Source organism: Miniopterus natalensis, chromosome 4, assembly GCF_054644295.1.
Source record: "Miniopterus natalensis isolate mMinNat1 chromosome 4, mMinNat1.hap1, whole genome shotgun sequence".
In the NCBI taxonomy this organism is placed as follows: domain Eukaryota; kingdom Metazoa; phylum Chordata; class Mammalia; order Chiroptera; family Miniopteridae; genus Miniopterus; species Miniopterus natalensis.
In genome coordinates, this window is record NC_142084.1 from 22,876,892 (window position 1) to 22,903,139 (window position 26,248).

General features: G+C 43.1%; 1 protein-coding gene across 1 annotated transcript in view; it reads right to left on the reverse strand.

Annotated features, from left to right (window-relative positions):
• Positions 1–1,083: 1,083 nt before the first annotated feature.
• Positions 1,084–26,248, reverse strand: part of SLC22A4 (solute carrier family 22 member 4) — a 42,510-nt gene continuing 17,345 nt past the window's right edge. The window contains exons 4-10 of the mRNA XM_016197112.2: positions 20,165–20,336; positions 16,028–16,154; positions 12,338–12,438; positions 10,402–10,616; positions 6,611–6,793; positions 4,022–4,157; positions 1,084–1,573 (exon numbers count right to left, since the gene is read on the reverse strand). Of these exons, the coding sequence (XP_016052598.2) occupies positions 1,498–1,573; positions 4,022–4,157; positions 6,611–6,793; positions 10,402–10,616; positions 12,338–12,438; positions 16,028–16,154; positions 20,165–20,336 (1,010 nt within the window). The 3' untranslated portion in view covers positions 1,084–1,497. The remainder of the gene's footprint in view (positions 1,574–4,021; positions 4,158–6,610; positions 6,794–10,401; positions 10,617–12,337; positions 12,439–16,027; positions 16,155–20,164; positions 20,337–26,248) is intronic.

The following is a 26,248-nucleotide window of genomic DNA, read 5'->3' on the forward strand; positions in this document are numbered from 1 at the left end:
ATGTTTAGACAGTGAAAGTTAACATTTGGGGATAATTATTTTGAGGAGATGATTCCACCAAGCAGCATATTAAAAACCAGTGGCTGCCTGGCTGGGCGTGGCTCAGCGGTTGAGCATCTACCTAGGATCCAGTAGATCACAGTTAGATTCCCGGTCGGGGCACATGCCCGGGTTGCGGGCTCGATCCCCAGTCGGGGGCGTGCAGGAGGCAGACCATCAATGACTCATCATTGATGTTTCTCTCTCTCTCCCCTTCTCCCTTCCTCTCTCTGAAATCAACAGAGATATATTGGGGGGGAAAACCCACAAAAAATAAAAACCAGTGGCTGCCTATTTCTACATGCACATCATGGCCCTGGATAAGTTAAAGAGTCATCAGTAGCTTGTCACCATGCTGCTCTCAGAGAGCATGCTGTCCCAAGTCTCCACAAGTGACCTCTTGCTATGTTACCATCTCCACCTAAAACATGGTACAACACAGAGCCAACTTTCATTTTCTGAGCTTATGGTAGCTTTTATCTTTTATGCCGCTTGTTCGTGGAACAGGTTCCGCTATTGCTGATCCGACGCACCGTCGGTTGGTGAGGATACAGCTGCACACCAGGCTTAGGAAGGTGTATTAATGGAAAGAACTTTTTTAAAAGGCTCCCTAGATTGTTGGCTTGGACCGCCTTCTTCCTGGGTGCTGACCCCTCTTGGCTGTGGGGCTCACAAACCATCTCTACGAATCTGTTTTGTGCTTTTCTTGATTCTCTGTTTATCTGTAAATTATCTCTTAAGCCAGCCTTAGGAAACAGAAGGCTCAGTCATGTGCTCAAACAGAGTACAAAAAAGGTGGATCTTTGAATAGGCTGTGAGCTGTAGCCCCTGACATTGTAAATGGGAACTGCATCGGTTCCTTTCTTAAAAGCCGACAGGCCACAGGAGCCAGGCTACCTGATCTCTTGCAAAATGCTATTAACATCTGCCATCAGTTCCTCTCATAGGAGTGTATGAAATTTTCTGGCTAGGAATGCTGCATATGGTCATTTGATTATAGCAATATATGAGTTCACTGCAGAAACAACTATAATTTTGAATGTGCTGGTTCAGTTACACACACACACACACACACACACACACACACACACACACTGCTGTCACCTGACAGTTGAGTGAACACAATGCCATTCTTTTTATTTGGATAGCAGTTGTATGTTTAGAAATGAGTGTTAATCTTTATGTGGATTGACCAGTCCTAAACCAACACATTTCCAAACAATGTTACAAACCCATTTCACCGAATTCATTAGTAAGGAGGACTCTATATAAATGGTTAGTTTTAAAAAATAAGGAGATTATCTGGAAGAGTGGTCCAGCATTTGCTATATGACAAGCGTTTCCCAACAGCAGAGTCCATTAATAGTTACAGTCGTTCCATTTCATCAGGAAAGGCTTTGGTTTCTTCAGAGTCTTATGTGTCTGTTTTTCAGTTCACCAAGTGGGGTAGAAATTTTATCAGAATGAAGTTATTAGAACTTTGGGATTTTCTTCATTGACCATTGAATTTCTTGTTTTTTTCCCAGACCTGAACCTGAAAATAAGACAGGTGCTAAAGAAAATTAAGTATTCACGACTCTCCTCAAAATTCTAAACTGACACTGGAAAACATTTCTTCAGTCAATGAACAAGTATTATTGTTACTCTAATAAGAACCTCAGAGGTCTAGAACTAATATTTTATTATTTTGAATGTTTGGAGTCATTTTCTTAATTAAACATAAACAAAACCCAGGATTTATACTCTCTTAGGAAAGAATAGCTTGGTAAGAATTAAGTCTTTGGAGGGTTAAAGTTGATATTGAAGTGGTTGTATCGTTACAAGAAAACAGCTTATCAAAAATAGGCACCTATGCCCCAGCCGGCTTAGCTCATGGTTAGAGCGTCGGCCCATGAACTGAAGGGTCTCAGGTTCGATTCCAGTCAAGGGCACGTACCTCGGCTGGCTTGCTCTTGGCCCTGGTTGGGGCACCTGTGGGAGGCAATCAATCGATGTATCTCTCTCACATCGATGTTTCTCTCTCTCTCTCTTCCTTCCACTCTCTCTGAAAAGCAATGGAAAAAATATCCTCGGGTGAGGATTTAAAAAAAAAAAAAAATAGGCACCTTTGGCTTACGTGTTCCGTCGGAGATCCAAATCCATTCACATGACAAAGACTTATTTACTTGGCCAGGCACTAAAAACACACTATCTTATATAACCTTACAATAGCCATAGGAACCATTCCCATACACTGATGGGAATACTGAAGTTTAGTGAAAATTAAGCTTCTCCCAAATTAAATTTCCCCCAAATTATGTAGTAGATGTGGGACTTGAAGCCAGGCAGTTTCATTCTAGAATCTAAACTTCTCCTACCATACCACTTACCTTTTAAATGTTTGTCAACCTGTGATATCTTAGAAAGACATTTGATTTTTGACCCCATTCCCAGTACAGAGCTCTTTGATCCCTTGTAATTTCCCAAGAGATAAAGGTAATAGGAGCATCTTGTCTTTTGTTCAAATGAGGTGATTCTTGGCTGGGCCCCCTAGATAACTTCAGGACGGGAGCTGGTCACCAGAAAAACCAAGCCTCGATTAGAACACTAGAACATTCACCCCACCCCCTAATCTCTGTGGAGGGAAGAGTGGTTGGAGATTGAATTAATAATTGACCATGCCTATGTCTATGCGATGAAACCTCCATAAACCCCCTAAACACTGGTTCAGAGAGCCTCCGCATTAGTGAACACATTCCTATGCTAGGCTGGAGGGACTCCCCAACTCCACAGGGACACAAGCTCCTGCACTCTGAACCATTTGGGACCTTACCCCGTGTAACCTCTTCATCTGACTGTTCGCTTGTATCCTTTATGATAAACCAGTAATAGCAAGGATGGTGTTTTCCTGGATTCTGTGAGTCATTCTAGCAAATTACCAAACACTGTTCAGAGGGAGGGTTGTGGAAACACCCAACTTTGTAGTCAAGTTGGACAGAAGTGTAAATCGCCGGTGGACCTGATACCTGTGACTGGCATCTGAAGTGAGGGCAGTCTTGGAGACTGAGCCCTTCCTTAAACCTGTGGAGTCTGATGCAAACTCCAGGTAGTTAGTGTTAGGATTGAATTAAATTATGGGCCAGTGGTGTCAGAACTGGTTGGTGTCAGAACTGGTTGGTGTCAGGAGGAAAAACCTTCATAATCTCATAGGCAAAAAATATGCTACTGAATTATTTCATTTCATATATTTTTATTAATGTGGATGAGTAATGTGTCTGCCACTGAAATGTCCTTTTCTGTAAACTGCTTGTTCATGACCTCTGCTAGTTTTCCCACTGAGTTGTCTTTTTTCCTACTAATCGCAGTGATTTTTGTACATGAGGTATACGAGGCCTGGGTTTATATTGATGCTGCAAGTATCTCCCTCCTGGCTTGTTGACCTTTGTCTTTAGTTATGGCTTCTTTTTTGCTGTGCCAACAATTTCTAAAATTACATAATGAGATATATCATCTTTTCCTTTATGGCTCTTTGCTTTTCATATTATGCTAAGAAAGGCCTTCTCGAAAGTTATAAAAATATTTGTTTTCTTCTGGTACATTTATGATTTTACATTTTTAGGCCTCAATTTTTAATCCTTCTGGAATTTATATGAGTGCATTTTGAAGCAGGATTCAAGTTTTTATTTATCCCAAATGGCTAGCTGAATGTTCTAACGCCTTTTACTGAATAATCTAACTTTCCCCAACTGCTTTTGAGTTGCTTCTTTTTATCATATACTGAATTCTCATGTGTTCTTGGGTTTGATTCTGAATTCTATTCCAGTGGTTTTATTTCTATGCCATTAGCTCACTGTTTTCACTACCACTGCTTAACAAGGCACTTTGTTATATGATATAGCTACTCTCCAGTTATCCCTCTTCTTTTCGAGAAACTTCCTGGCCATTCTTGCATGTTTATTCTTTCTGAAGAATTTTGATATCATGTTTTTAAAGTTCCACTTACCATTTCACTTTCTGCATCTCCTCTAAGGTCTCTGGTAGAGTCATTCCAAAACTTTCAGGGAAAAACAGGGTGATGATCCCAATCAGGACGGTCAGGCTGCCCATGAGGATGTAGGGCAGAACTCTGTTGTAAGCACCTGTAAGGCACGGACATTGGTTAGAAACAGGGATTCTCCAGGAGCTCTCAAGAATATATATATATATTTTTTCATTTTATTATTTTATTTTATCATTTCATTTCACATTTTATTAATCCTCCCTTGAGGGTTTTCCCCCCCACGGTTTTTTTAGAGAGAGTGAAAGGGAGAAAGAAAGAGAGAGAGACATTGATGTGAGAGAGACACATCGATTGGTTGCCTCCTGCACACACCCTGACTGCGGCTGGGGATTGAGCCTGCAACCAGTGTACATGCTCTTGACCCAAATTGAACTTGAGACCCTCAGTCTGCGGGCCAATGCTCTAAGCACTGAGCCAAACCGGCTAGGGCTGGAGAATCATTTTATAAAGGTGGCAAACAGTCTTCGACAGCAGTTTTAAATCGGATCATTTTCAGAAATGAAAAATGATGCAAAATACACCATCTGTTTTTGGCAGATGCCACCGCCTCTCCATTTCCATAAGCATTTACCTACTTAATTTTGCATTAGCAGAAGATCTTCCATGTCAACTGGTATTCTCTAAGCTGCTATTTAATCACATGTGACAGATGTTCCGTTGATAGAAATCTCTCCCTAGCAAAGTTCTCCTCTGAAGGTGGAGGTAATTGGAGATGGGGGAATGGGAGAATGCCAAGGGGAAAGAGGCTGACCAGAATGCTGCAGGGTTAGGTACTGGCCTTCATGACTGGTGTGACCTTTGCTTTGGCCCAAACCAGTAGGCTGCAGTGGAACACTAGGTCCATGGAGTCATGAGACTCTAAAAAAAAAAATCTAAATAATATGTTCAATCCAATTTAAATAAATAAATGTCAGGCACCGTGAAAGCAGTGCTTTGGTTTCTTTTGGCAGCATTTATAAGCCTTGGTTTTATATGTAATTGGAAGAATCACTCCACCTCTTCTTTATCACGAGAATAACAGATCCTTATTTTGCTTCCCACCTGCACAGAGAGAGTACAGAGGAACAACACACCCAAGAATTTTATTTGACCAAAAAACCCCATTAATCTTTAAACTTTTCTGAGGCCTATGTGTCACTAACAGGAGTAGCAATTGTGAAATACAAAGCTCTCTCTCAGACTTCTCCATATTTTACATACCAATGGGCCACTGTTAGACTATATGGGCATGATTTGAAAGTATAGGGGAAAACAAAGTGGAAATGACACCATTCCACATAATAATGTACTTTCTTGGGTGTTATTTAGGGCAGCTGTGCAGAGGATGCTTAACATAGGAAACTGTTCCTCTGTAAGGATTGAGTGTACCTTTTCTGAGAATTCATATATTCTTTGGGGATGTGTGTGTGTGTGTGTGTTCGAGCTAGTAGGTAACCAGTGGATGACCAGGAAGAGTGAGGAGGTGTGTGTACATCTCTCATCAGCAGAGTCTTTAATGGGGATTAGGCTTGGAGTGCCAGCTCTTGCATCCATCGAATGTCACACTAAAGCCCCTCTGGGGTGTTATTTCAGCTTGATAAATTTGATTATATAAAAACTAAAATTTCCTGCCTTGCAAAAAATATCATAAAGTCAAAATGTAAATAATAAAATAGGAAAAATATTAACAACATATATACAAAGGGCTAATTTTTTTTCAATTCCAAAGAACTCTCACAAATCAAAGATTAAAAGTTGAAAAAACCATTAGAAAGATAGGCAAAGGACATGAACAGTCATGTCACTGAAAAATAAATAGAACGTTAATAAATATATAAAAAGTGCTCCACCTCATTATAATTAAAGAAACGAAAATGAAAGCAACAATGATATCCATTTTTCACGTAAGATTATCAATGATTAAAAAATTGGATAATCCCCATTGCTGGTGAGGATAGGAAGAAATAGGGATGCTCATGTATTGATAGCTAGATTGTAAATGAGTATAATATTTATAGGTCAATTTGGCAATATCTATAAAATTTTTAAATTGCTCCAGCAGTCCATAAATCCACATATACACAATCAAACAAATAAAGGATGTAGGACATAGGGAAATGTTCATTGCAGTATTATTTGTAATAACAAAAATCTGGACATGGCCTAAATGTCCATCCATTAAACCTAATTAAATAAATTATATATATACATACATTGGAAGATTAGGTACTAACTAAAAAGAAGGTAAGAGAACTCTATATACCAATAAAGATAATCTGATACCACGTTAAAAAAGTTGTGAAACTATGTGTGTAAAATTTTGTTTGTGTGTTTAAAAATATATATATATATATTAAAACAAAATGTGTGACGTGCTACTCACCAAATTTAATATTCATTACTTCTAGCGCTGTGATGTGGGGAGCTCAGAGAAAAGAGATAAACTTGTACTTTGTACTTTTTTCAGTACTTTCTATGCTGTTTGAATTTTTACAATAAAAATATATTACTTTTATATTTTAAAAAAGAACAAATCGATAAGATGTATCTCACCAAGGTACACAAAGTAGGGAGCAATGATGCTGCCCACTCTGGAGGCCATGGATGTGATCCCCACAGCCATGTTTCTGACCAGGGTTGGATAGAGCTCTGCAGTGAAGACGTACAGCATGGAGAACGCAGAGGTGACCCCAAATTTTCCTACCATCACCAGAATGATGGACAAGAAGTTGTAATCTGGAAAAGAGAACCAGTGTAAACAGAGGTGCTTTTAGAAGTGATATGTTCTCCACTCAGTTGCTTTTATTGTCCTCTTTGCTTGAATGAGCATGTATTTTTTTTACAATGTAAAGATATTCCCCAAATGACACTTTCTCTTCATATGTCTTAATAATTGACATGGATAAAGATAGAGTGAGGGGTTGCTTTGTGCTTTGCTCTTCTGTTATTCTAGAAAATTTACTCATTCAGTGACCTTTGTCCGCTTTTACTTGTTACAACACTTTCATAGTAACTTGTTAGCATGTTAATATAGTTAAGTTTAATCTTCAAAGAGAAGTCCCAATGCTTTCTATCCTGCTTATTATTATTAAGAAATACGTATTTCTGGGGAGATTAAAAAGGCCGCAGACTGAGTGGAAGCTACACTGACACTCTCCCAGGATCAAACTGGAATTACAACTAAAATATAGAAAACTCATCCTGAATAATCAACTGCAACTGAAGACGAGCTGGAGAGCACCCTCCTAACCAAGGAGGAAAAGTGGAGACTGCACAGAGACTGGTAGGAAGTGCAGAGGGCTGGCTGGGCCCCCACAGGCAGCAGCTGAAGGTCTGGAGGGATATCTCAGCCGTGGGGGTTCCCACTGAGGACTCCAGGGCCTAAACCCCAGGCTGGGCTTCCCAGCCCAGAGCACCAGAACTGAGAAAGGTGCCCACATAACATCTGGCTGTGAAAAGCAGCCAGGTTTCTGTCTGCCAGGGAGAGACAGCTGGAAATGCAGGCACCCTCTCAAAGAGCCAAAGCACAAAGTTCCGTGTGCAGCCATTCACCTGGGGCTCCAGCAGAGGGAGGGCAGAGTGGACTGAGCTGTGTGAGGAGAATCTAGGGTTGTGGGCTCTGGAAGTAGAACTCAGAGAGCACCCCTCTGGATTCCAGTGTCAAGTCATTCCCCCATACTGCAGAGGACATCTTTCTTAGGCAAATATTTTGCTGCTTTTGCCTGGTGGGGGGAAGCAATTGCCCCACCCTGCTGGAAAACCTCTCGCCCTACCCAGAGGAGTTTCTACAGCCTGAAGTTCATTAAGAGAATCAGCCTAATCAGCCTGCAGGCAGAGGCAGAACTCAGAGTGCTTTGAGTCATTGCCTGATCTGCTTCTGGACCCAGGCCTTGGAAAAGCAGACTTTGGTGTGCATCTTGGTCCTGTCAAACCTCACCCAGCCCCAGCAAAGGAGACCTCAAGCCAAGGGTTGTTGATAGCTCCAAACAGGGTACTCAGGGCCAGTCACAAACTGCACCTGACATTGGCCTGCACTGAAGGCCTTCCGAAAAGACTCAGAGTCCTAGCAGATCTACTTAATACATAGAAACAAACTCAAACAGGCAGCAAAAATGGGGAGACAAAAGAACAAGCCCCAAATGAAAGAACAGGAGAAGTCTCCAGAAAAAGAGCTAAATGAAATGGAGATAAGCAATCTATCAGATATAGAGTTTAGAATACTGGTTGTAAGAATGCTCAACAGCATGAAAAAATATATGGAAACTATGAAGGAAATTAAGAATGACATAGCAGAAATAAAGAATACATAGGAAGGAATAAACAGCAGATTAAAGGAAGCTGAGGATCGGATCAGTGAATTAGAAGAAAGGGTAGAAAAAATCACTCAATCAGAGATCCAAAAAGTAAAAACAATTAAAAAACAGGAGGACAATCTAAGGGAGCTGTGGGACAACATGAAACATAACAATATTCACATCACAGGAATGCCAGAAGAGGAAAAGAAAAAGCAAGGGATAGAGAACCTGTTTGAAGAAATAATGGCAGAAAACTTCCCTAACTTGGTGAAGAAAAAAGCCACACAAGTTCAGGAGACACAGAGAGTCCCAAGCAAGAAGAATCCAAAGAGGCCCATGCTCAGACACATCATAATTAAAATGCCAAGAATTCAAGACAAGGAAAGAATCTTAAAGGCAGCTAGAGAAAAGCAATCTGATACCTACAAAGGAGCTCTCATAAGGCTGTCAGCTGACTTCTCATCAGAAACTCTACAGGCCAGAAGGGAATGGCATGAAGTATTCAAGGTAATGCAAAACAAGGATCTGAAACCAAGACTACTCTACCCAGTGAGACTGTCGTTCAAGATAGATGGTGAAATAAAGAGCTTCCCAGACAAAAAAGGGGTAAAGGAGTTTATCACCACCAAACCAGCACTGCAGGAAATGTTAAAGGAACTGCTATAATTAGAAGTAGAAATAGAGAGAGAGAGAAACATAGGCATGAAGAATTAAAATGGCAATAGGTAAGTATCTATCAATAATAACCTTAAATGTAAAACAAGTCTCTACAAGTTCAAGACGATTGAAGTCATATCAAGCATCTCAGATCACAATGGCATGAAATTAGAAATCAACTACAGTAAAAACACTCAAAAACATTCAAACATATGGGTGCTAAACAGCATGTTATTAAACAATAAATGGTTTACCAATAAGATCTAGAAAGAAATCAAAAACTTCCTGGAAACAAATGAAAATGAACACACAACAACCCAAAATCTATTGGACACAGCAAAAGCAGTCCTAAGAGGGAAGTTCATAGCACTACAGGCCTACCTCAAAAAGCAAGAAAAATTTTTAGTAAACTATTTAACCCTACAACTTAAAGAATTAGAAAGCTCCCTGTGAAGCTGTCTGGACAGGGGCTTTTGTTTGCTGGGAGGTTTTTTATTGCTGCTTCGATTTAATCAGCTGTTATTAGCCTATTCAGGTTTTCTGATTCTTCCTGATTCAGTTTTCCATGATCTCACTCATATGTGGAATCTAATAAAATAGACTGAGGAACAAAGTAGATCCAGAGACATAGGAGCATGGCACAGATTGATGAATCTCAGTGGGAAGGCGGGGGTGGGGAAGTGGATGGGGGGAGATTAATCAAAGAACTTATATGCATATATGCATAACTCATGGACACAGGCAATAGTGTGGGGAAGGCCTGGGGGGGAGATGCGGGGTGGAGGGGAATCAATGGGGAAAAGGGGGATATCTGTAATACTTTCAACAATAAAGATAAATTTTTTTAAAAAGGTATACATATTCCTATGCATATTACTATGTATCAGTAATCTGTTGTCTTAACAATTTAATAATGTGAGAACGTTAGACATAAGGGGAAAAGGGAAGCATATGTCCCTTTGCGTGCTCTTTAACTAAAATATTACAGACCCTAAAAATCACCAAATTTACACCGGAACTGGCATGTACTACTCTTACACTTGAGAACACACCTCAAGTAAAGGTTAGAAAGTACCAAGAAATTAGGAATCAGGGTTGTGACTTCAAGAAAGAGGTTTGAGGGTTTAGGTGTATGTTTCTATGAAGGGGGTGACTGGGAGTATTATTTTTCTTTTTCAGGTAATGATTTCCAGTTCCCCAAGGCTGACTCATCTGTTTGAGGAGTGTTGTTTTGAACACAGGAAATTACCTAGTTAGCTATCATTTGTCTAATTAACTTATGAGTGGTATATGATGTAAAGGCTACCTGAACAAGGAGCAGTGGCCAATAATTAGCCCAAGTCAAGGTGTAGATCTTTTCTGTTAAGCTGTTACTGCTGGTTAACTTCTTACCTTCAGGGACCACTTGAATTAAGAGAAGCACGCCTCCTCCCAAGAATAGCACTCCAGCTATGATATAGCGCCTGGGCAGGGTTCGCAGGAGCAGCCAGGCTGTAATGTAAGCTGGAACCTCAATCAGGGCAGAGAGGAAACAGTTCAGGTAGGCATCTCCATGTAAATTAGGAGAGTTGAGAGATAGAGCGAAGTACCCCACTGAGGTGAGCATCCTAAAAGACAAAAGAAAAAACAAAAATGACAAAAGAATGGCATGAATCACTCTAAACTTTCATAATGGTCAAGAAATTATCTAGAGTCTGTTTTCCTGTAAGTAGCCACTAACTACACATGGCTATTTAAAAGTAAATAAAATTAAATAAAGTCAAAGAGTCCGTTTCTCCATCACACTAGCCACACTTGAATTGCTTAATAGCCACATGTGGCTAGTGGCTACTATAATGGACAGCACAGATAAGGCCATTTTCGTCACTGTTGCATATACCAGTATGCAACAACACCTATCCTGGTGTAGTTAACATGACATTTCAATATTTTCTGAACAGTTGGTACATTCTCATTCCCTTAGAGCTATTATTTGAAGAAAGAATGTATGTCAGTCATGTCAGTGAACATAAAATCGAGACTTCATTCTTACCAAATGACAAGAGGGAAAGGAGAAACACAGGGAACATTGTGGGATCCACTTGCAGTAAATTTCAAAGGATTTAGTAAAACTCACTTTAGAGGAAAGAATGAAAGTCTCATAATGCTTCAACGTATCACAAAGTGCACACCACGTATCCTGTCATTACGGTTTAAAAGCTTCTCTGTGGAAAAATTACTGCCCTATGCAGGCTCCCCTGTGCAGAAGTTTGCTTACTATTAACATGAATGAAAATCAGAGGATATATGAAAAATATATTCAGGACACTGTTGGATATTTTTATACATACTTTATTAGGTTGGGTAGCACAAGGGCAATCCAAAACACAACAGAAAATTAAACTTGACTGCTCCAGGAACCTTAGTGATGTTCACATTTGGTAAGAAGAGCAGCTTAGATAAGAACCAGTGACTGTTCTGAAAGGTGAGACTAAGGAGGCCTGCAGTGAGGGAGGAAAGCCAGGCGTCTGCTGGGCACATTTGCTTAATTCAGTCCTAAGCTCTGTCATGGATTTCCTAGCGCTGCAAAATGGGATGGCCGTAAAAACAGGCCAGCTGCAGCCTGCACCTACTAATTCTGATAATCCTCCCTCCTTCTGCTGCCACCATGGGATAGGCACGTTCTTTTTTTTGTCTGCCTCATTTCTTGGTAGGTCCATTATTAAATTTAGTCTACAAAGTTAATTCATTATTTCGAAGCCTTAAAATCACTTGGTAGTCTGCAATTAGCAGGTATGAAAAGCTTGTCAAAACCCCAATCTGGGCCCTGGCCGAGTGGCTCAGTCAGTTGGAGCATTGTTCCACACACCGAAAGGTTGCAGGTTCGATTCCCAGTCAGGGCCCACACGGGAGGCAACCGATCTCTCTCTCAAATCAATAAACATATCTTCCAGTGAGGATTACTTAAAAAAAGACGACACACTCCAATCTGGACTGTAGGGGTTCAGATTATTCTAACCTCATTACTCAATTGCCAGCACAGCTTCAGGAAACGGGAGCTGAGTTAGCATCTTGGTTTCAGGCACCAGGGACATCGTTAGCCTTAATCCCAATGGAGGGACCCTTTGCCTGTGGGCCACAGTACAGCAGACTTAAATGTTGTTCCCTGAGACTTTTTTTTTCAGTATTCAGTTCCATACATTGAATTGAGGCATCTCCAAATAACTTAAAATTTTATAATTTTTATTCATGAAGACCCAGGCCTTATCCTGATGTTCCTTCAAATTAAAGAAAATTAGTCATATACTTATGTGCTATATATCACACTTCCAGATCGCTTCTTACTTACCATAGCAGCAAAGACATAGTAGTTATTGTGGCAATATTCCTAGTCCTGAACAGGTCCAGAATGAAAACTTTCTGCTGCTTCAGGGGTTTGAGCTCCTGTAGCTAAAATAATGCAAATAACCATGAAATTAAGAGGTAGTGAGGAAGTATCTTTGGCCCTGACAGCGTGGGGAAAACTTATGTATGTAACTCTCACTCTACCTTGAATATGCTTAGAAATCTGGAATTCATGGGAAATAAGAGCATCTACATATATGGCACTTTGTTCTAACACTTTAAAATGCCTGTGGCCCATTTTAGACAGAAGCCTTTTAAATATATAACATTGGCTCCACTGTCTCTTCATAGAAAAACTAACTGCTTACACAGCCTTTCCTTGCCTCATGCTCATCACTATGGGCACCTGAATCAAACTGAGTTGTGATCCTTAGGGTCTTGCGTGAGTAGGGCTATATGGGCCCAACTGCCTTGAGGTTCCTGTCTGCTTTTTATACTTTTCCTGTTGATGTCTCTGAATCAGAACAGATTTGAACAGATTTGGGTTAACTGTGGGACCTTGGGAAAGTTACTATTTATCCTCTTAGAGGCCTCCATTTACTTCTCTGTAAAATGGGTGTGTGTGTGTGTGTGTGTGTGTGTGTATATATATATATATATATATTCCCAAAAATATGTATACACACTTAACAGCTGATAGCTCAATGGATGTTTCTTTCTCTTCAGATTTAACCCATTGTAATTAATAATTATTCAAAGTGTGTATACAGTTTTTTGGGACACCATATATGCATGTGTATATATATATATATATGTGTGTGGGTGTGTATATAGATTAAATGAGATTATATATATATATATATATATAGCGCTTAGCATGGTACCTGAACTATGTAAATGCTCAATGCATTTTAACTTTATCATTATTACTGTGCCATTGAGGAGATGATGCTAGCTGTCAGTGGGAGGTGGCAATTTCTTACTCCTCTCAGTGGGGCTCTTCTCCTTTACTGATGTTAACTCACCATGTGTTAGGAATCTAGATAACCAAGCTTATTAGCATTAAAACCAAAGCATTACAAGGCTCTGAGGTGGGAATCTCTTCAGGATAAAGTGCAAGGACATTGTGGCCCTGTGGTGTGTGTGCAATGAGGCTGAGGAAGGAGATTCTATGATGAAAGAAGTGAGGGTGCCAGCCCACCTTTGTGGCAGGCATTCCCCAGGTATTAGCACCCTTCTTTCAGGAATAATCAGACACCTCCTCAAGCAGCTCATCGGCATATTACCTCATTTCTTCTGCACTACTTGGAGCTTGCTGCTCTGTTATGACAACAAAGCAAAGCCCCTGCAGAGTTGGAGGGCTCTGGGAGTGGTGTCCTGCACAGATGGGACCCATGGTCAGGACTATTCTAACACTTGGTGCTTCCACAGGGCCCTTGTGAAAATGCAGGTTGCCAGGTCCCACCCTGAACCTGCTTAATTGCAATCTTTCCTAGGGCCCAGAGGCCTGGGAATCTGCATTTTTAAAGCCCTTTGTTGATTGTGATAGGCAGTCACATCTGGAAGCAGGAGAAGAACATTCTTATATCTAGTGCTCATGCTTGGGCTGTGTGAAGCCACCAAAATGCCTCTGGACCAGGTACCATGAGCATGTCAGAGGTGCTTCGGAAAGGAAGTGCAAGGAGCTGGAGATTGCTTTCCAAGATAATACTGCTTTTTATTCTTTCCTGTCCCAGTTAATGCCACTGCTCTTCACATCAGGTAAAAAAGCCCAGTTGAATACATGCACTTTGGCACTGGAGAGAACTAGTGGTGTGATCCTGGGCTAATTGCTTAACTCTCTGCACCTCAGTTTCCTCTCCTGAGAAATGGGTGTATGGCTAGCATAAGCATCAAATGAGCTGAACACAGTGCCTGGCATCTGGCAGGCTCTCCATCACCATCCCGAGCAGGCTGCATTTGCTGGCACAGGGCTCGGCCGATCCTCCTAAAGGGGACTTTGCCTGGGAGGTGAGCAGGGGAGATACTGGGCCTTGGGAAAGCACAGGCTCCCTTTCCCTCAGTGGACCTGTCCAGTTCAGGTTCAACGTGCCTCGTGGCAGGAAGAAAGGCACTGGAAGAAGAATGTGTTTTAACACTGAAATGTATTCTTATACATCGATAATTCTGTATCCCTTATATGTTTTGTGATTGCTTTTATCCATGTAGTTCTGATCTCTGCTACTACGGTGTAAGTTCCTCAAAGACAGGAATCAGACTACATATTCAATAAATACTAGTCAACATCCAGTACAGCCCTGACACGAAGAAGCGTTAGACACTCCTAACATTATTATTGCATCCAGTTAAACTGACTAAAGTTGGAAATGAAATTCTTGGTCTGAAGAGCAAAGGAGTAAGAGATGCTTGTCCTGGCAGCCCTTTGAGAGCTTGGTTCATAGCCACTATAATTAATCCTCTACCTTCACCACAGTATCTGCTTCTGTCAAATGTCCTGGAGCCCAGGGATGGAAGAAGTCGTGGAGTGGAGCGCTGACATGCCCGCTACCCTCCATGAAGCCCTGCAGACTTGCACTGTTGCTGTAGCCACCCTAATCTTCTTGGGGTGTCCTGAGAATCCCCTTACCCTTCTCCTAGCCAGAAATGCCCTGCCCCATCCTCTCCCTGGTTTGGACCCACCTCTTCAGCCCTGAGTCACTGGCTTTCTCTCTCTGCAGGCACAGTGTCCACTCCTTGGGTACTTAGCATTTCCTCCCTCATATCATCATGTATCTTTCATCTGATCCTCTTGACACTCTTAGTTACATTCCATGCTCCTTAAACACAGAAACTGTCTAATTTTTCTTGTTTTCTTTTGGAGCTTGCACAGGGCATGGCAGAGAACATTGGGAGTCCTCACTGACTGTCGGAAAGGTCAGCTGCTGCCTGGCTGGTGTGGCTCAGCAGTTGAGCATCACCATATGATCCAGGAGATCGCAGTTCAATTCCCAGTCAGGGCACATGCCCGGGGTTACAGGCTTGATCCCCAGTACGGGGCATGCAGGAGGCAGCCGATCAATGACTCTCTTATCATTGATGTTTCTCTCTCTCTCTCTCTCCCTTTCCCTTCCTCTCTCTGAAATCAATAAAGATATATTTTAAAAAGAAAAGAAAGAGCAGCTGCTTCCACAGCGTGTTAGCTTTTCCTCATGGCCTCCTGCCTTCAGGGTGAATCCTCAGCCTGTGCTCTCAGGCTTTAAGGTTCTAGACCCGACATATCAAGACAAACGCCATTCGAAGTTTCCTCAGCAGGCTTTGGTAAGATTCAGCGTGCAATGGGGAACCCATGGTGGAATAGTCTTCGAACACATTTTTTCCACTAAATCTGGACATTCAAAAGTCACCAGTGTGTAGCTGCATCAATGGTATGGAGCAATACTGACAAAAAGTTGGAGATGAACTTGCAAAAGGGAAGGGAACTAATATTTAGTTAACACTTGCTCTATGCTAATCAGCTTACATATATTATTGCACTTAATTCACACTCAGCTCTTTGAGGTGGGTTTTAACTCAGAATCTAATCATCACTGTGTCTCTAAGGGCCTTGGACAGAGCCTGCTACATGGTGGGCACTCAAAACACATTAAATTAAATTAAATTCCATAAGATCAAGAATGCAGGGCTGACCTCAAGAGGAAACATTGCAAACGCTTACCTCCACAGGATCAAAAATCACCACTGGGACAGCCACGTTGTTCATTTTTGCAGCTTTTTGGATGATAGCTTCAGCCTCTTTAAATCTTCTCTGGGATATCAGCCACCGGGGAGATTCAGGAATAAACCTAGAATTCATTTTTAACGGTTTATAATTTTTCACAATGGCTGGGTTTGATACTATTAACCATAAGTTGCCCCCTAAAGAATTTTTATTTTGTAAAATTCTAGTTTGTTTTTTTAAAGAAAACGAGGGGGCAGAGGCCTCATAAGATTTCCGTTGATGATAGGAATAAATAAAAGCACTTTCAAGTTCCAAAGTTCTGATCAAATCACAAGACTGATCATCAGTTGTACATGAAGCCAGGAGCAGACCGTAAGAGGTAACATTAACTGTGCATGGGTTTAACCAGGGCAGCTGGAGAAGGCCATCCAAAACTTAGTAGCCAACTGTGGCTCATAAAAGAAACACATCCTAGTGTCTCTTCAGTGTGTCCATCCCTAGGAGACTTCCTGGAGCCCCAGCTGGTGTTGCTCACAAGTCTGTTGGGTAAAGGATGGCCAGGGTGTCTGTGCTCCTCGGGCTCCTCCTGCACTCGGAGAAGGGGGGTGCACTTACACCCCCCCATGGGCTGTCCTCGTGAACTTCAACAGATTCCGGGGTCAGTGAGTTTCCAAACCAGTGTTTGGGAGTCAGCCAATGTTGACTTTTAAACTTTTTTTTTTAATGTCTAGAAGGTTAATTTTTTAAATTAAACAATCTTTCTACATTTTAACTGATGGTCAAACACAAGTGACTTCTTTCCTAATTTTTCTATTTTTTCTTTTTATGTTTATTTTTATCATGCACATATTTATTTACATTTTTTAAATTAATTTTTATTTCTTAGACTCTTAGCCATTCTTCTGCCAGCTCTTGTTTTCCTTACCTATTTGTCAGTACTCAGTTATCCTAGAAAGTAAATTACATGTAGCAGATACAGAGGCCTCCTAAAATTAAATGGGCTCAACCAAAGCCACAATATGAATGATCTCAGAGCAAAACACAACTTATCAAATGGCCAACCCCAGCTCCCTACCCAGCCTCCCAGCACAATGGTCAAAAACTGAACCCAGTTTGCATTTTTCAGAATATGCCCTTATGTGGGCCCCATGGGAACTGAGATGATGTCAGGTCACTGGCCTTCAGTAATTAGAGCTGGGCTGTCCAATATAGTAACCACTAACCACATGTGGCTATTAAGCTAGTGTAAATAGTGTGACTAAGAAGATGAATTTTTAGTTTTATTTACTTTTAATCAATTTAAATTTAAAAAGCAGCATGTGGCTAGTGAGTACTGTCATAGTGCAGAATTAGGGTCTTACTACACAGCCTTTTGTGCATCATGGGCACTTTGACTTCTGAGCAGTATTTTTCCCCAACCAAGTTGCTCTTAAAAATATCCCATTTTTCTGCCCTGGCCAGTTTGGCTCAGTGGTTAGAACGTCGACCTGCACACCAAAGGGTTGAGGGTTAGATTCCCGGTCAAGGGGCGCTTGAGGGAGGCAGCCAATCGATGTGTCTCTCTCACATGGATGTTTCTCTCTCTCTCTCTTTCCCCTCCTCCATTCCTTCCACTCTTTCTAGAAGTCAATGGAAAATACCCTTGGGTGAGGATTTAAAAAAAAAATTTTTTTTAAATCCCATCTTTCTTACTACAGGACCTGAGGGCCATCATTGTCCTCAAGTTCCTAACGTTTAGGCAGCTGGCTATTGCAAAGCTTTCCCCATGTTGCATCTATGGACTCCCTCCCCACCCTCTATCACACACTGTTCATGCTGTGGCCACTTACTGCCAAGCCTTTTAAAGGGAGCTTGGAATGTAAAAAATCCCCAAGCCACCTGCAGTGACTCTGTGTAGGTTCCCCTCCCACTTCCAGCCCACATACTCAGGCCGGCTGCAATCTCTACTACTGAACAGCATGGTTTTTTGGTGCCTGAGAAATCAAGTCGAGCTGATCATTCCAAAGTCAGTGGAGACCAAACGAGGTTGTACACGATAGACTCTCTGCAGGTTTCATTCAGACTGAGCAGGGGAGGGGTGCTGCTGGAGAGTCTGTGTCACACACTGACGGGCAGCAGGGAGCCTGGCAGCCCCAAGCATCCCCCACATCATGCCAACCCACTGGACGGATGAGCATAGTGTCAGGAAGGCCCATCCATAAGGACAAGATGTTCAGGAGAAAGTGATTTTGTTTTTATAGGAAAATGATAAGACTATTGCTTTAACTTTTCAGGACGAGCACGCAGCTTGTTAGTGCTGGCCCCAGGCTGCCTCTGTGGGGGGCAGTGCTGTCCCTGAACAGTGTGTCCACAGCCAGGAGCATTTCTGGACCAGCCCGCAGGCAGCAGAAGAAAGAACTCTCCTTTGGCAAGAGTAAGGCCATTCCTCATGGGATGGGCCTTCTCAGCTGGAAACTCAAGAGGCTGGCCTGCCAATTATTTCTTGCTGTACTATTTTGTCCTGAGGGAAAGATCCGAGTCCCACAAATTAAAAACCCTACTAATCTCTTATGGTCAATCAGAGCCCTTCTATTTTTATTCTCTCTCTCTCTCTCTGATAGAATTATACAGTTAGAAGTTTGATTATAACGTATTTTAAAAGTACTGGTCTCTTTTGCCAAAAGGTCAACTAGAGCCAGGGAACAGCAATTATTAAAATCATTCATCTGAAGAGGCAGAAAATAATCTACGAATAATCTTGTCTTGTGTCCTCAGAGAACCCTGGATCACCAACAGTGTTTACACTAGATTCGGTTAGCAAGGAGGTTGTAGAGACAAGAACAGAGGGTGTGCTGGTGATGATGGTGATGATGATGGTGACTCCAATTCCAGAAAATTGCCCTGTTCCTGTAAATATGTTGTGCTTGCTTTCCTTGGAGGCAGAGCTGTGTAGATAATGGTCTGCCCTAATTCACCATAAGCTTTCCTGACCACCAGACTGGGTCCCAGAGGAAACCTTCAAATCAGAATAGTAGCTAACCTTTAACAGTCTCTCAAATTCCAGGGAAGTAAGAAAAAAAAAAGTGCTCTCCCCGCAGGCAAACCTATGTCCAAAATTTATACTGGTAAACAATAGCAGTTTTAGGGGTCATAAAAAGATAGTAGTTTGGAGTAGGTCCCACCTGAGCCATCTGGTCCAACAAGGCCAAGATGTGCTACCTATCAGCTTCTATGGCCACCTAACACTTGCAGCAAGATAAAGGATCTTCTAGGCAACTCTCTACGCAGTGTGTCCAAAGGACAGGGCAACATGAGGGCTAGTTTAGGCTGTGAGTTCCAAAAAATGATCCAAGAAATGTTCACTGTGTGTGAGCAGGTAGAGATCAAACAGTTCAACAAAACCAGCCACTGCTGGGATTTTGATATCATGAGATCAAACCAAAAAGAATTAGAGAGAGAGAGAGAGAGAGCCAGACCCATCGATGGAAGAAATCCCCTTTCCTCTTGATTAAATGTGAAAAACCAAAAAAATGGGGAATCCCAAAAAAGAGGGTATGGCTGGGACTGGATCCCCTTTCTCTTAATCTGTTCTCACACCTGAAATCTCCCACATAACCATATTGGGTAAGACTGGGGCCAGTGATTTTGTGATTCCCATACTGATGGGTTGAGGGAGAGAAGAAGTCATTTCTCTAACAGCTCATTAAAGGAAATTAATTCTCTCGCCCTTCCAGACAAAGCAGATAAACAGGCACACCTTAGATGCTTGAGGGAAGAAACTACAATAATTGAGTCCATAAGGAGAAAGATTTCCTAGAGAGATAAGTGTCAAAAAACAGGTGGTGGGGGTGGGGGTGGGAGCGGTGAAGTTCTAAACAACAAAACCCAACAAGACCATCTCCACAAATAAAAACCACCACCAAGAGCAGACAAGAGCGGGGAGAGCCTTGGGGAGGGGGGCTGGATTTCCTGAGAAGGGTGCTCTGTGGGACAGTGGAGAATTAAACCCCAGCACACAGGCCCACCCAGCCAGGCGAAAGGTCTCTGGGCTCGGAGGCCCAGCCTCAGCCAGCTCCAGTGAGATCACACCAGGCTCATGGCTCCAGGCCGCGCTGGCCGGCAGCAGGGGGCTGTCTGGGGCTGAGCCACACTCACCACCACAGCGGGACGCACAGCAGCCCCGGCACCGTCAGCGCCAGCAGCAGCATCCGCCAGTCTCTGATGAAGTAAGCAAACAGTGGCAGCAGCATGTAGCCGACTGCAAAAAATGTGCACACTCCTAACGTAGAGAATATAATACGAACTGACTTGCCAAGAATTTCTGTTCCTGTTCAAAACAAGGGAGGAATATTAGCATTTTAACTCACTTTAATATTTTCTTTTTACATCATTACCTGGCAGAGTTCAAACTATAGTCACTTACAGAAGGGAAAAGGCATTTGCATCATGGCCCAGGGCAGGAGCGGTCAGGATGGAGGAAGGTGGGAAGTGACTCAAGACTTATCACCTGATAGAAGATAAGTTTTCATGAGATTTTAAAGGAGCCATAGATTTTGTGTGTTTTTTTAAAGATCATTTCATGTCATAGAAATAGTATGCCCACCCCCAAGAGGTAATCTCTTCTGGGAATGCCACGTTTCCAAAATCAGAGCCCCAGGGTGAGGAGGAGCGACGGTGTTCCAGCAGACAGTGGGGGCTCTTCTGGGGGGCTCTGTGGGGTCACAGTGCATTGAGCCTTTCCCACAATTCTCCACTGTACATACATAAGCCCTGGCCTCTTGGGAAACTGGAGAGTTCAGTTACTGAGCGGTGCTAGGGTGCTCTTAGCCACCCTTGATCCCTGAGCAATGATGAGTGGAATCCAGTTGTTCTGGACGCGCACAGAGCAGGCTCCCAACGCCCAGGGGCTGAATTCCCCCGCAGCCACATTGTGCCCCGGAATCAGCCACAGGCTGACACAGGCCATTTAGACCAAGGAAAGAGAAGAAGGCGCCGTCCTGCTGGTCTGGCAGGCGGCAGCCCTGGAGCTGGCCACACACCCAGGGGAACTCCACTGAGCTTTCCCAGACCACCACACAGGCCCAGGACTGCTTGGTGTTGGGCCCTGTTTTGGGAAAGGACATGCAGGTGGCTGTTGGGTCCTGCTCTGTTCAGGCCCACAACGGCTGGTTTGGTACCAGTTCTTCCAGAGGTGCTGCCCGCCTTTCACAATCCAAGAACAAGCTCCTTCTGTTGTCACACAGCTCCAGGCCCTTTCCACAGAGCCCACTCGTGGTCCCCAGGGACGGAGATCTGGCCAATGGCAACCACTCCGCTTTTTGTTTGAGGTCTTTCCACCACTACAGAGAAGTAGCCCAGAAAATACAAAATAGACCATTCAAATGTCATTTAGGCTTGGCTTTCAAGACAGGTTTTCTCAATCATGTTTACATGCCCTGAGCGGAGGCTAAGGAATAAAGGGCTAATTACAGAGAAGCTGTACAATTACTGATTTCCCATGGTCACAGCCTACCCGCTCCTACCCCGGCCCCAGTTCTTCCTTACTCAGCATGACTGAACCATATGCCTCTGTGGCTCCCTCTGGAACAGCCATTTCTAAAACCGGACTGATAGAAGCAGCCAGACTGCATGCCTGACTCATCCTAGACTGTGGACAAGAGACCCAACCAACCGTAAATGCATTTAGAGGCATTTCTCAGCCCCTAAATTCATTTCCAAGGATTGGGCCTGACCTCTTTGAGGATCAGGAATGTTATTTCCAGATCTTTTCGTACCTCATTAATGATCTTCCTACCACTCCATAGGAAGGCTGCCCATGCCATGGTTTCTAAACACATTGCCTGTGATTATCATGATATAGGAATGGATGGGGGGTGCTTTATTTCTAAGCAGAGATTCAGAAGTGAAGCAGCAGAGCACATGACTGTGGAAAACAGAAAGGATCATGTGACACTCTCATAGAATCATGAGGCCAACGGGGCTCCCTCATAGTTCCATGACCCTGATAAGAGAAGTTGTACCACTGGATTCCTGGATAATCTCCCTCTCTAAATTTGGGCCCCAGGCCAGAACATAGTTGTTCTGAGTTTGTTGAGTAACCATGGGGGACAGAAGCTTCATAAATCTACCTCTCTGCCTTTCTGTGTGTGGAGCAATATGGATGGCACGAACTTGAATAGTTCCTTGTTAGCACGACTTCCTGTTCTCCGACTTTTAGATAATCACCTTCCTAAACCATCACTACCATCATTGTCATCATCATCATCATCATCATCTTCATAGCTGGCATTTTTTTGAGTAGGCACCTTGTGTCAGGTTCCCGACTAAGTGTTTACCTGCATTACTTCTTTGAATAATTATAATAGATTATTACTTCTATTTTATATGCAATCAACTGAGACTTAAAGAGTTGGAACAAATTGCCAAAATTCACACATATGTGATAAATGGGGCAGCCGGGATTTAAGTCTGGTCTGGTTGACCTATGGATAACGTCTAGAAAAAAAGTTATCTGAGGCAAAGCCCGAGCCCTATCAAGCAGTCCTTCAACTGAGATTCCAGAGGAGACACATAGATGAGACCATATCTCCTTTCAGAAGGGGAGATTTGCATTTTCTTTGCCTGGGCTGGTCTTTGAACCAACTGGAGACCAACCAGCCCCTTCTGAGGAACACTAAGAGAGGAGTCCTGATTCCTGTAGACTTCTCATGGCCTGAAGCTGCTGCAAAATTTCCATGTGTTCAGCTGGCAGTGAGACAGGGGACAGTGGTGACTTTGGGCTCTGTTGGCTGGATATTACTGTCCTCGCCTCCTCTGCTCCCTAGGTTTTTGCTCCCAAGGCAAAGCCTAGTTGGCCTTGGTCTCGTTGGGCCTCTGAATGTCTCTTGGGAATAAAACTCTTACATCTAAGCCAAAGGGGAATGTCCTGGCCAGAGTGTTTGCCAACTGCCTGTCACCACCAACTGAATCTGAGCACTCTCTCCAAGAAGGAGTGACTCAGATAGGGCCAGGCTCACTTCCACACCAATCAGGGCCTTTCTGTGATAGTCGATCATGGATCCAGTCAGGAACCACTGAATCCATTCCACATGGAGGTAAGACCTGCCCCTCCATGAATGACCAACAGAGGCCTACAGCAGAACTCAGGTCAAGAAACAAGACTATGGTGCAGCTGCAAGGATATAGTGTTGGACCCAGGAACCCCTGGGTTAGGAGTGGCCTCCATCAGGCATGTTCAGAGAGCCTAGGCTCCTTGATGGTCATTTGCTGCTGAAGTGACTGATAATTCTACTTTATGAAGTTATTACTATGGGACCTGATGTATGAAAGAGTACATTATTATAAGTTGTAGAGAGTCTGGCATTTGGTAGGTGTTCGGGAACAGATAATTCCTTTATCTTGGTCAAACAGTGGAAATGTACTAGGTGTTAGAGGAATGATGGAAAGTACAGTGCCTCTGACCAAGAGACCCAAAGGAAGGCAGCAAAATCTTTCTTTGCTCCCCAGAAAATACTCAGAATTCTCTTCAAATTAACAGATATTCTTCTGCTCAGGGCCTCTTATCTCCCCTCTATGAACATTCACAGATCATTCTGGTTAGAAGTAAGCTTTCCTATCTCTGTATATACCCAGAAAAGTTATCTGCACCCCACCCACGATGACCCATGTCCTTAGCAGTAACTGCATTGGGGGCCTCTGCCAACCAGATGTGAGCTCCTTGAAACAGGAGGGAGCCCTTGTTTCATCCCTCACACAGTGCGGTACAAACAAGGGGTTCAGCAAATTCCTGCATCTTTTAAAGTGTATTTTTACCCCATTTCATCCCTTGAAGATTTTGAGACAGCTTACAATTTAAATGTAATAAAATGATGGTAGCATTAAAATAAAATATAAAGAAAGGTTAAAAGTTGTGTCTTGGAGAAAAGAATAAAAATATGCAACTGATCACTTTGGAAAAACAGTGTGGCAGTTCCTTAAACGGTTAAACGTACATTACTAATATGGCCCAGCAATTCCGCTCCTAGGTACATACCCAAGAGTACTGAAAACACACATCTACAAAAATCCTGTACTTGAATGTTCATAGCACATTGTTTATAATAGCCCCAAAGTGGAAGCAACCCAGATGTCCACAGACTGATGAATGGCTGAACGAGGTGTGGTATGTTCTTATAAGGGAATATTGCCCCATGCTACGACATGGACCAACCCTGGAAACATTAAGTGAAGGAAGTCAGCCACAAAGGCCACATACTGTATTATCCCGTTGATCAGAAATGTCCAGAATAGAAAAATCCATATAGACAGAAAGTACATTAGTGGGGAAAGAGGGGACTGGGGAGTGGCTGCTAGTGGGTACAGGGTGTCTTTTGGGAGAGATGAAAACATCCTGGAATTAAATAGAGATGATAGCTGTATAACTCTGTAAATATATCAATAACCACTGAGTAATAAACTTTAAAAGAGCGGGCATTATGATATACAAATTATGTCTCAATTTAAAAACATTTAAAAAATATGTGGCTGATAAAGGCTGTATACTTGATATAGTTAAATCTCCATTTTGCCTGAGCTTCCTGGTAGCCAAAGTAATAAAGGAAGATGCAATCAGTTGCATACTTATCGAAGGAAACAGATCTTTAAATAGTTCAATATACTGGAACAAATACTGCATAGGAGGCTGATGTTAGGAGCACTGGGAAAATACTAAATTAATGGATCAGTCAACACAGGAGGCAGTTAAGAGTGTGAAATAAATTTAAGCAACTAGTTATGAGGGGTGCCACTGGCAGTCTATCCACAAGACTGTGGACAGGTTGAAAGCGTCATTTCTGGAAAACAGTAGGAGGTTGTGACAGCAGCTAGAGTGTGGGGAGGGTCAGTGTTCTTGGTCCTGAATGGTCCTTTCCTCCTAAACCAGTGTCATTCAGGATTCCTCCTTCCAGGTGTAGCCACTTTATGTTCCCTTCAGTGGCACTGCTCCTTTTGTCCCTTTTCTTGTATCCTATGTCTCTGGCAGGCTTTTTAAAAGGCAGAGCAAGGAGACGATCCATTTCTGCACCACGTAGAGAATGGGAGCAACTCAGCTTCTTGAATTAATGTGAAGACTTAAAACTGGAGATTATCATTGTAGAGTCTTGCCAACTCTTCTCTAGAGCCAGAGGGCAAAGTGAAGGCCTAGACACGACTTGTCAGCCCAGTTCCCAAGCACTGGTTTATTTTAGTTAAAACCAGAAATTCATGATTTTAGCCTGAAACACCAGAGGGAGCTGCTGTGCTGCAGGCAAGCCAGCCACAGCTGTGCCCATGTGCTGGTCCTGTCACCTCATTGCATCCCACATGCTGATGAGGGAGCCCAGCCATCCATTCCAGGGGGCTGGTTGGTTTTCAGTGACTCTCCTAAGAAGGTTCAGACCTCAGAACCCAACACAAAGCATCCCATTCAAGGACACAAAGTCAACAGCTTCCCACAGAGCACAGTTGAGTACAACTACAGCCAGGAAGGCTCCCAGAGCACCCCACAACAGCCTGGGGCACAGGCTAATGCTGCACCCAGCGTCCTGCCCATGATCCTGGCTTGTACATTGCCTTCTTTTCTCCTTGGCCCTCTCCCTCTTCTCAGCATGGGCAGCAGGGAGGGGAATAAGCTGTAGTGTCAGGGCCAGCTGGGCAGGACTTTCTTGCAGGATGCTTAGGGTGGGCTGTCTTGGCCTCATTCACTCATGCTGGGAAGGCTCCATGGCCCCAGAAGCACCTTGCGCCTCTGGAAAGGCAGGTCTCAATGCTGGCCATTCAGCAGAACCCGAGGGATGCCATGCCTGGCACAGACCCCACCTGGCTCCCAATCCCGATAATAGGGCTTCCCTGGCTTCACCATAATCCTCTGCCTTCTACTTCAGATGGTCCTATGTCCTTCTGCAAGGGTGTGCTGGCCTCTGGCCGAGCCCTCTGTTTGGAGGAGGCCTGTTTAGTCTCTGGCCCAAGCAGAGCCATACATTGGACTTTTCAGGTATTGGGAGGATCACCACAAGGAAGAGAGATTCTGAGGGATTTCAACAGTGAGAATAACAGGCTCTGCTGTGCCCCCAAACCCTGTGTACTTAGGGCCATCAGACATTAAGAGGTTGTTGTTTCTGCCCTAAATTCCTCCAATCCCCAGCTTCCAGCACCGCTGTCCTGAAGATCTCTGTGTCCTCTACACAAATGACTTTCTTAAAAAAACAACAACACTTGTTCCTC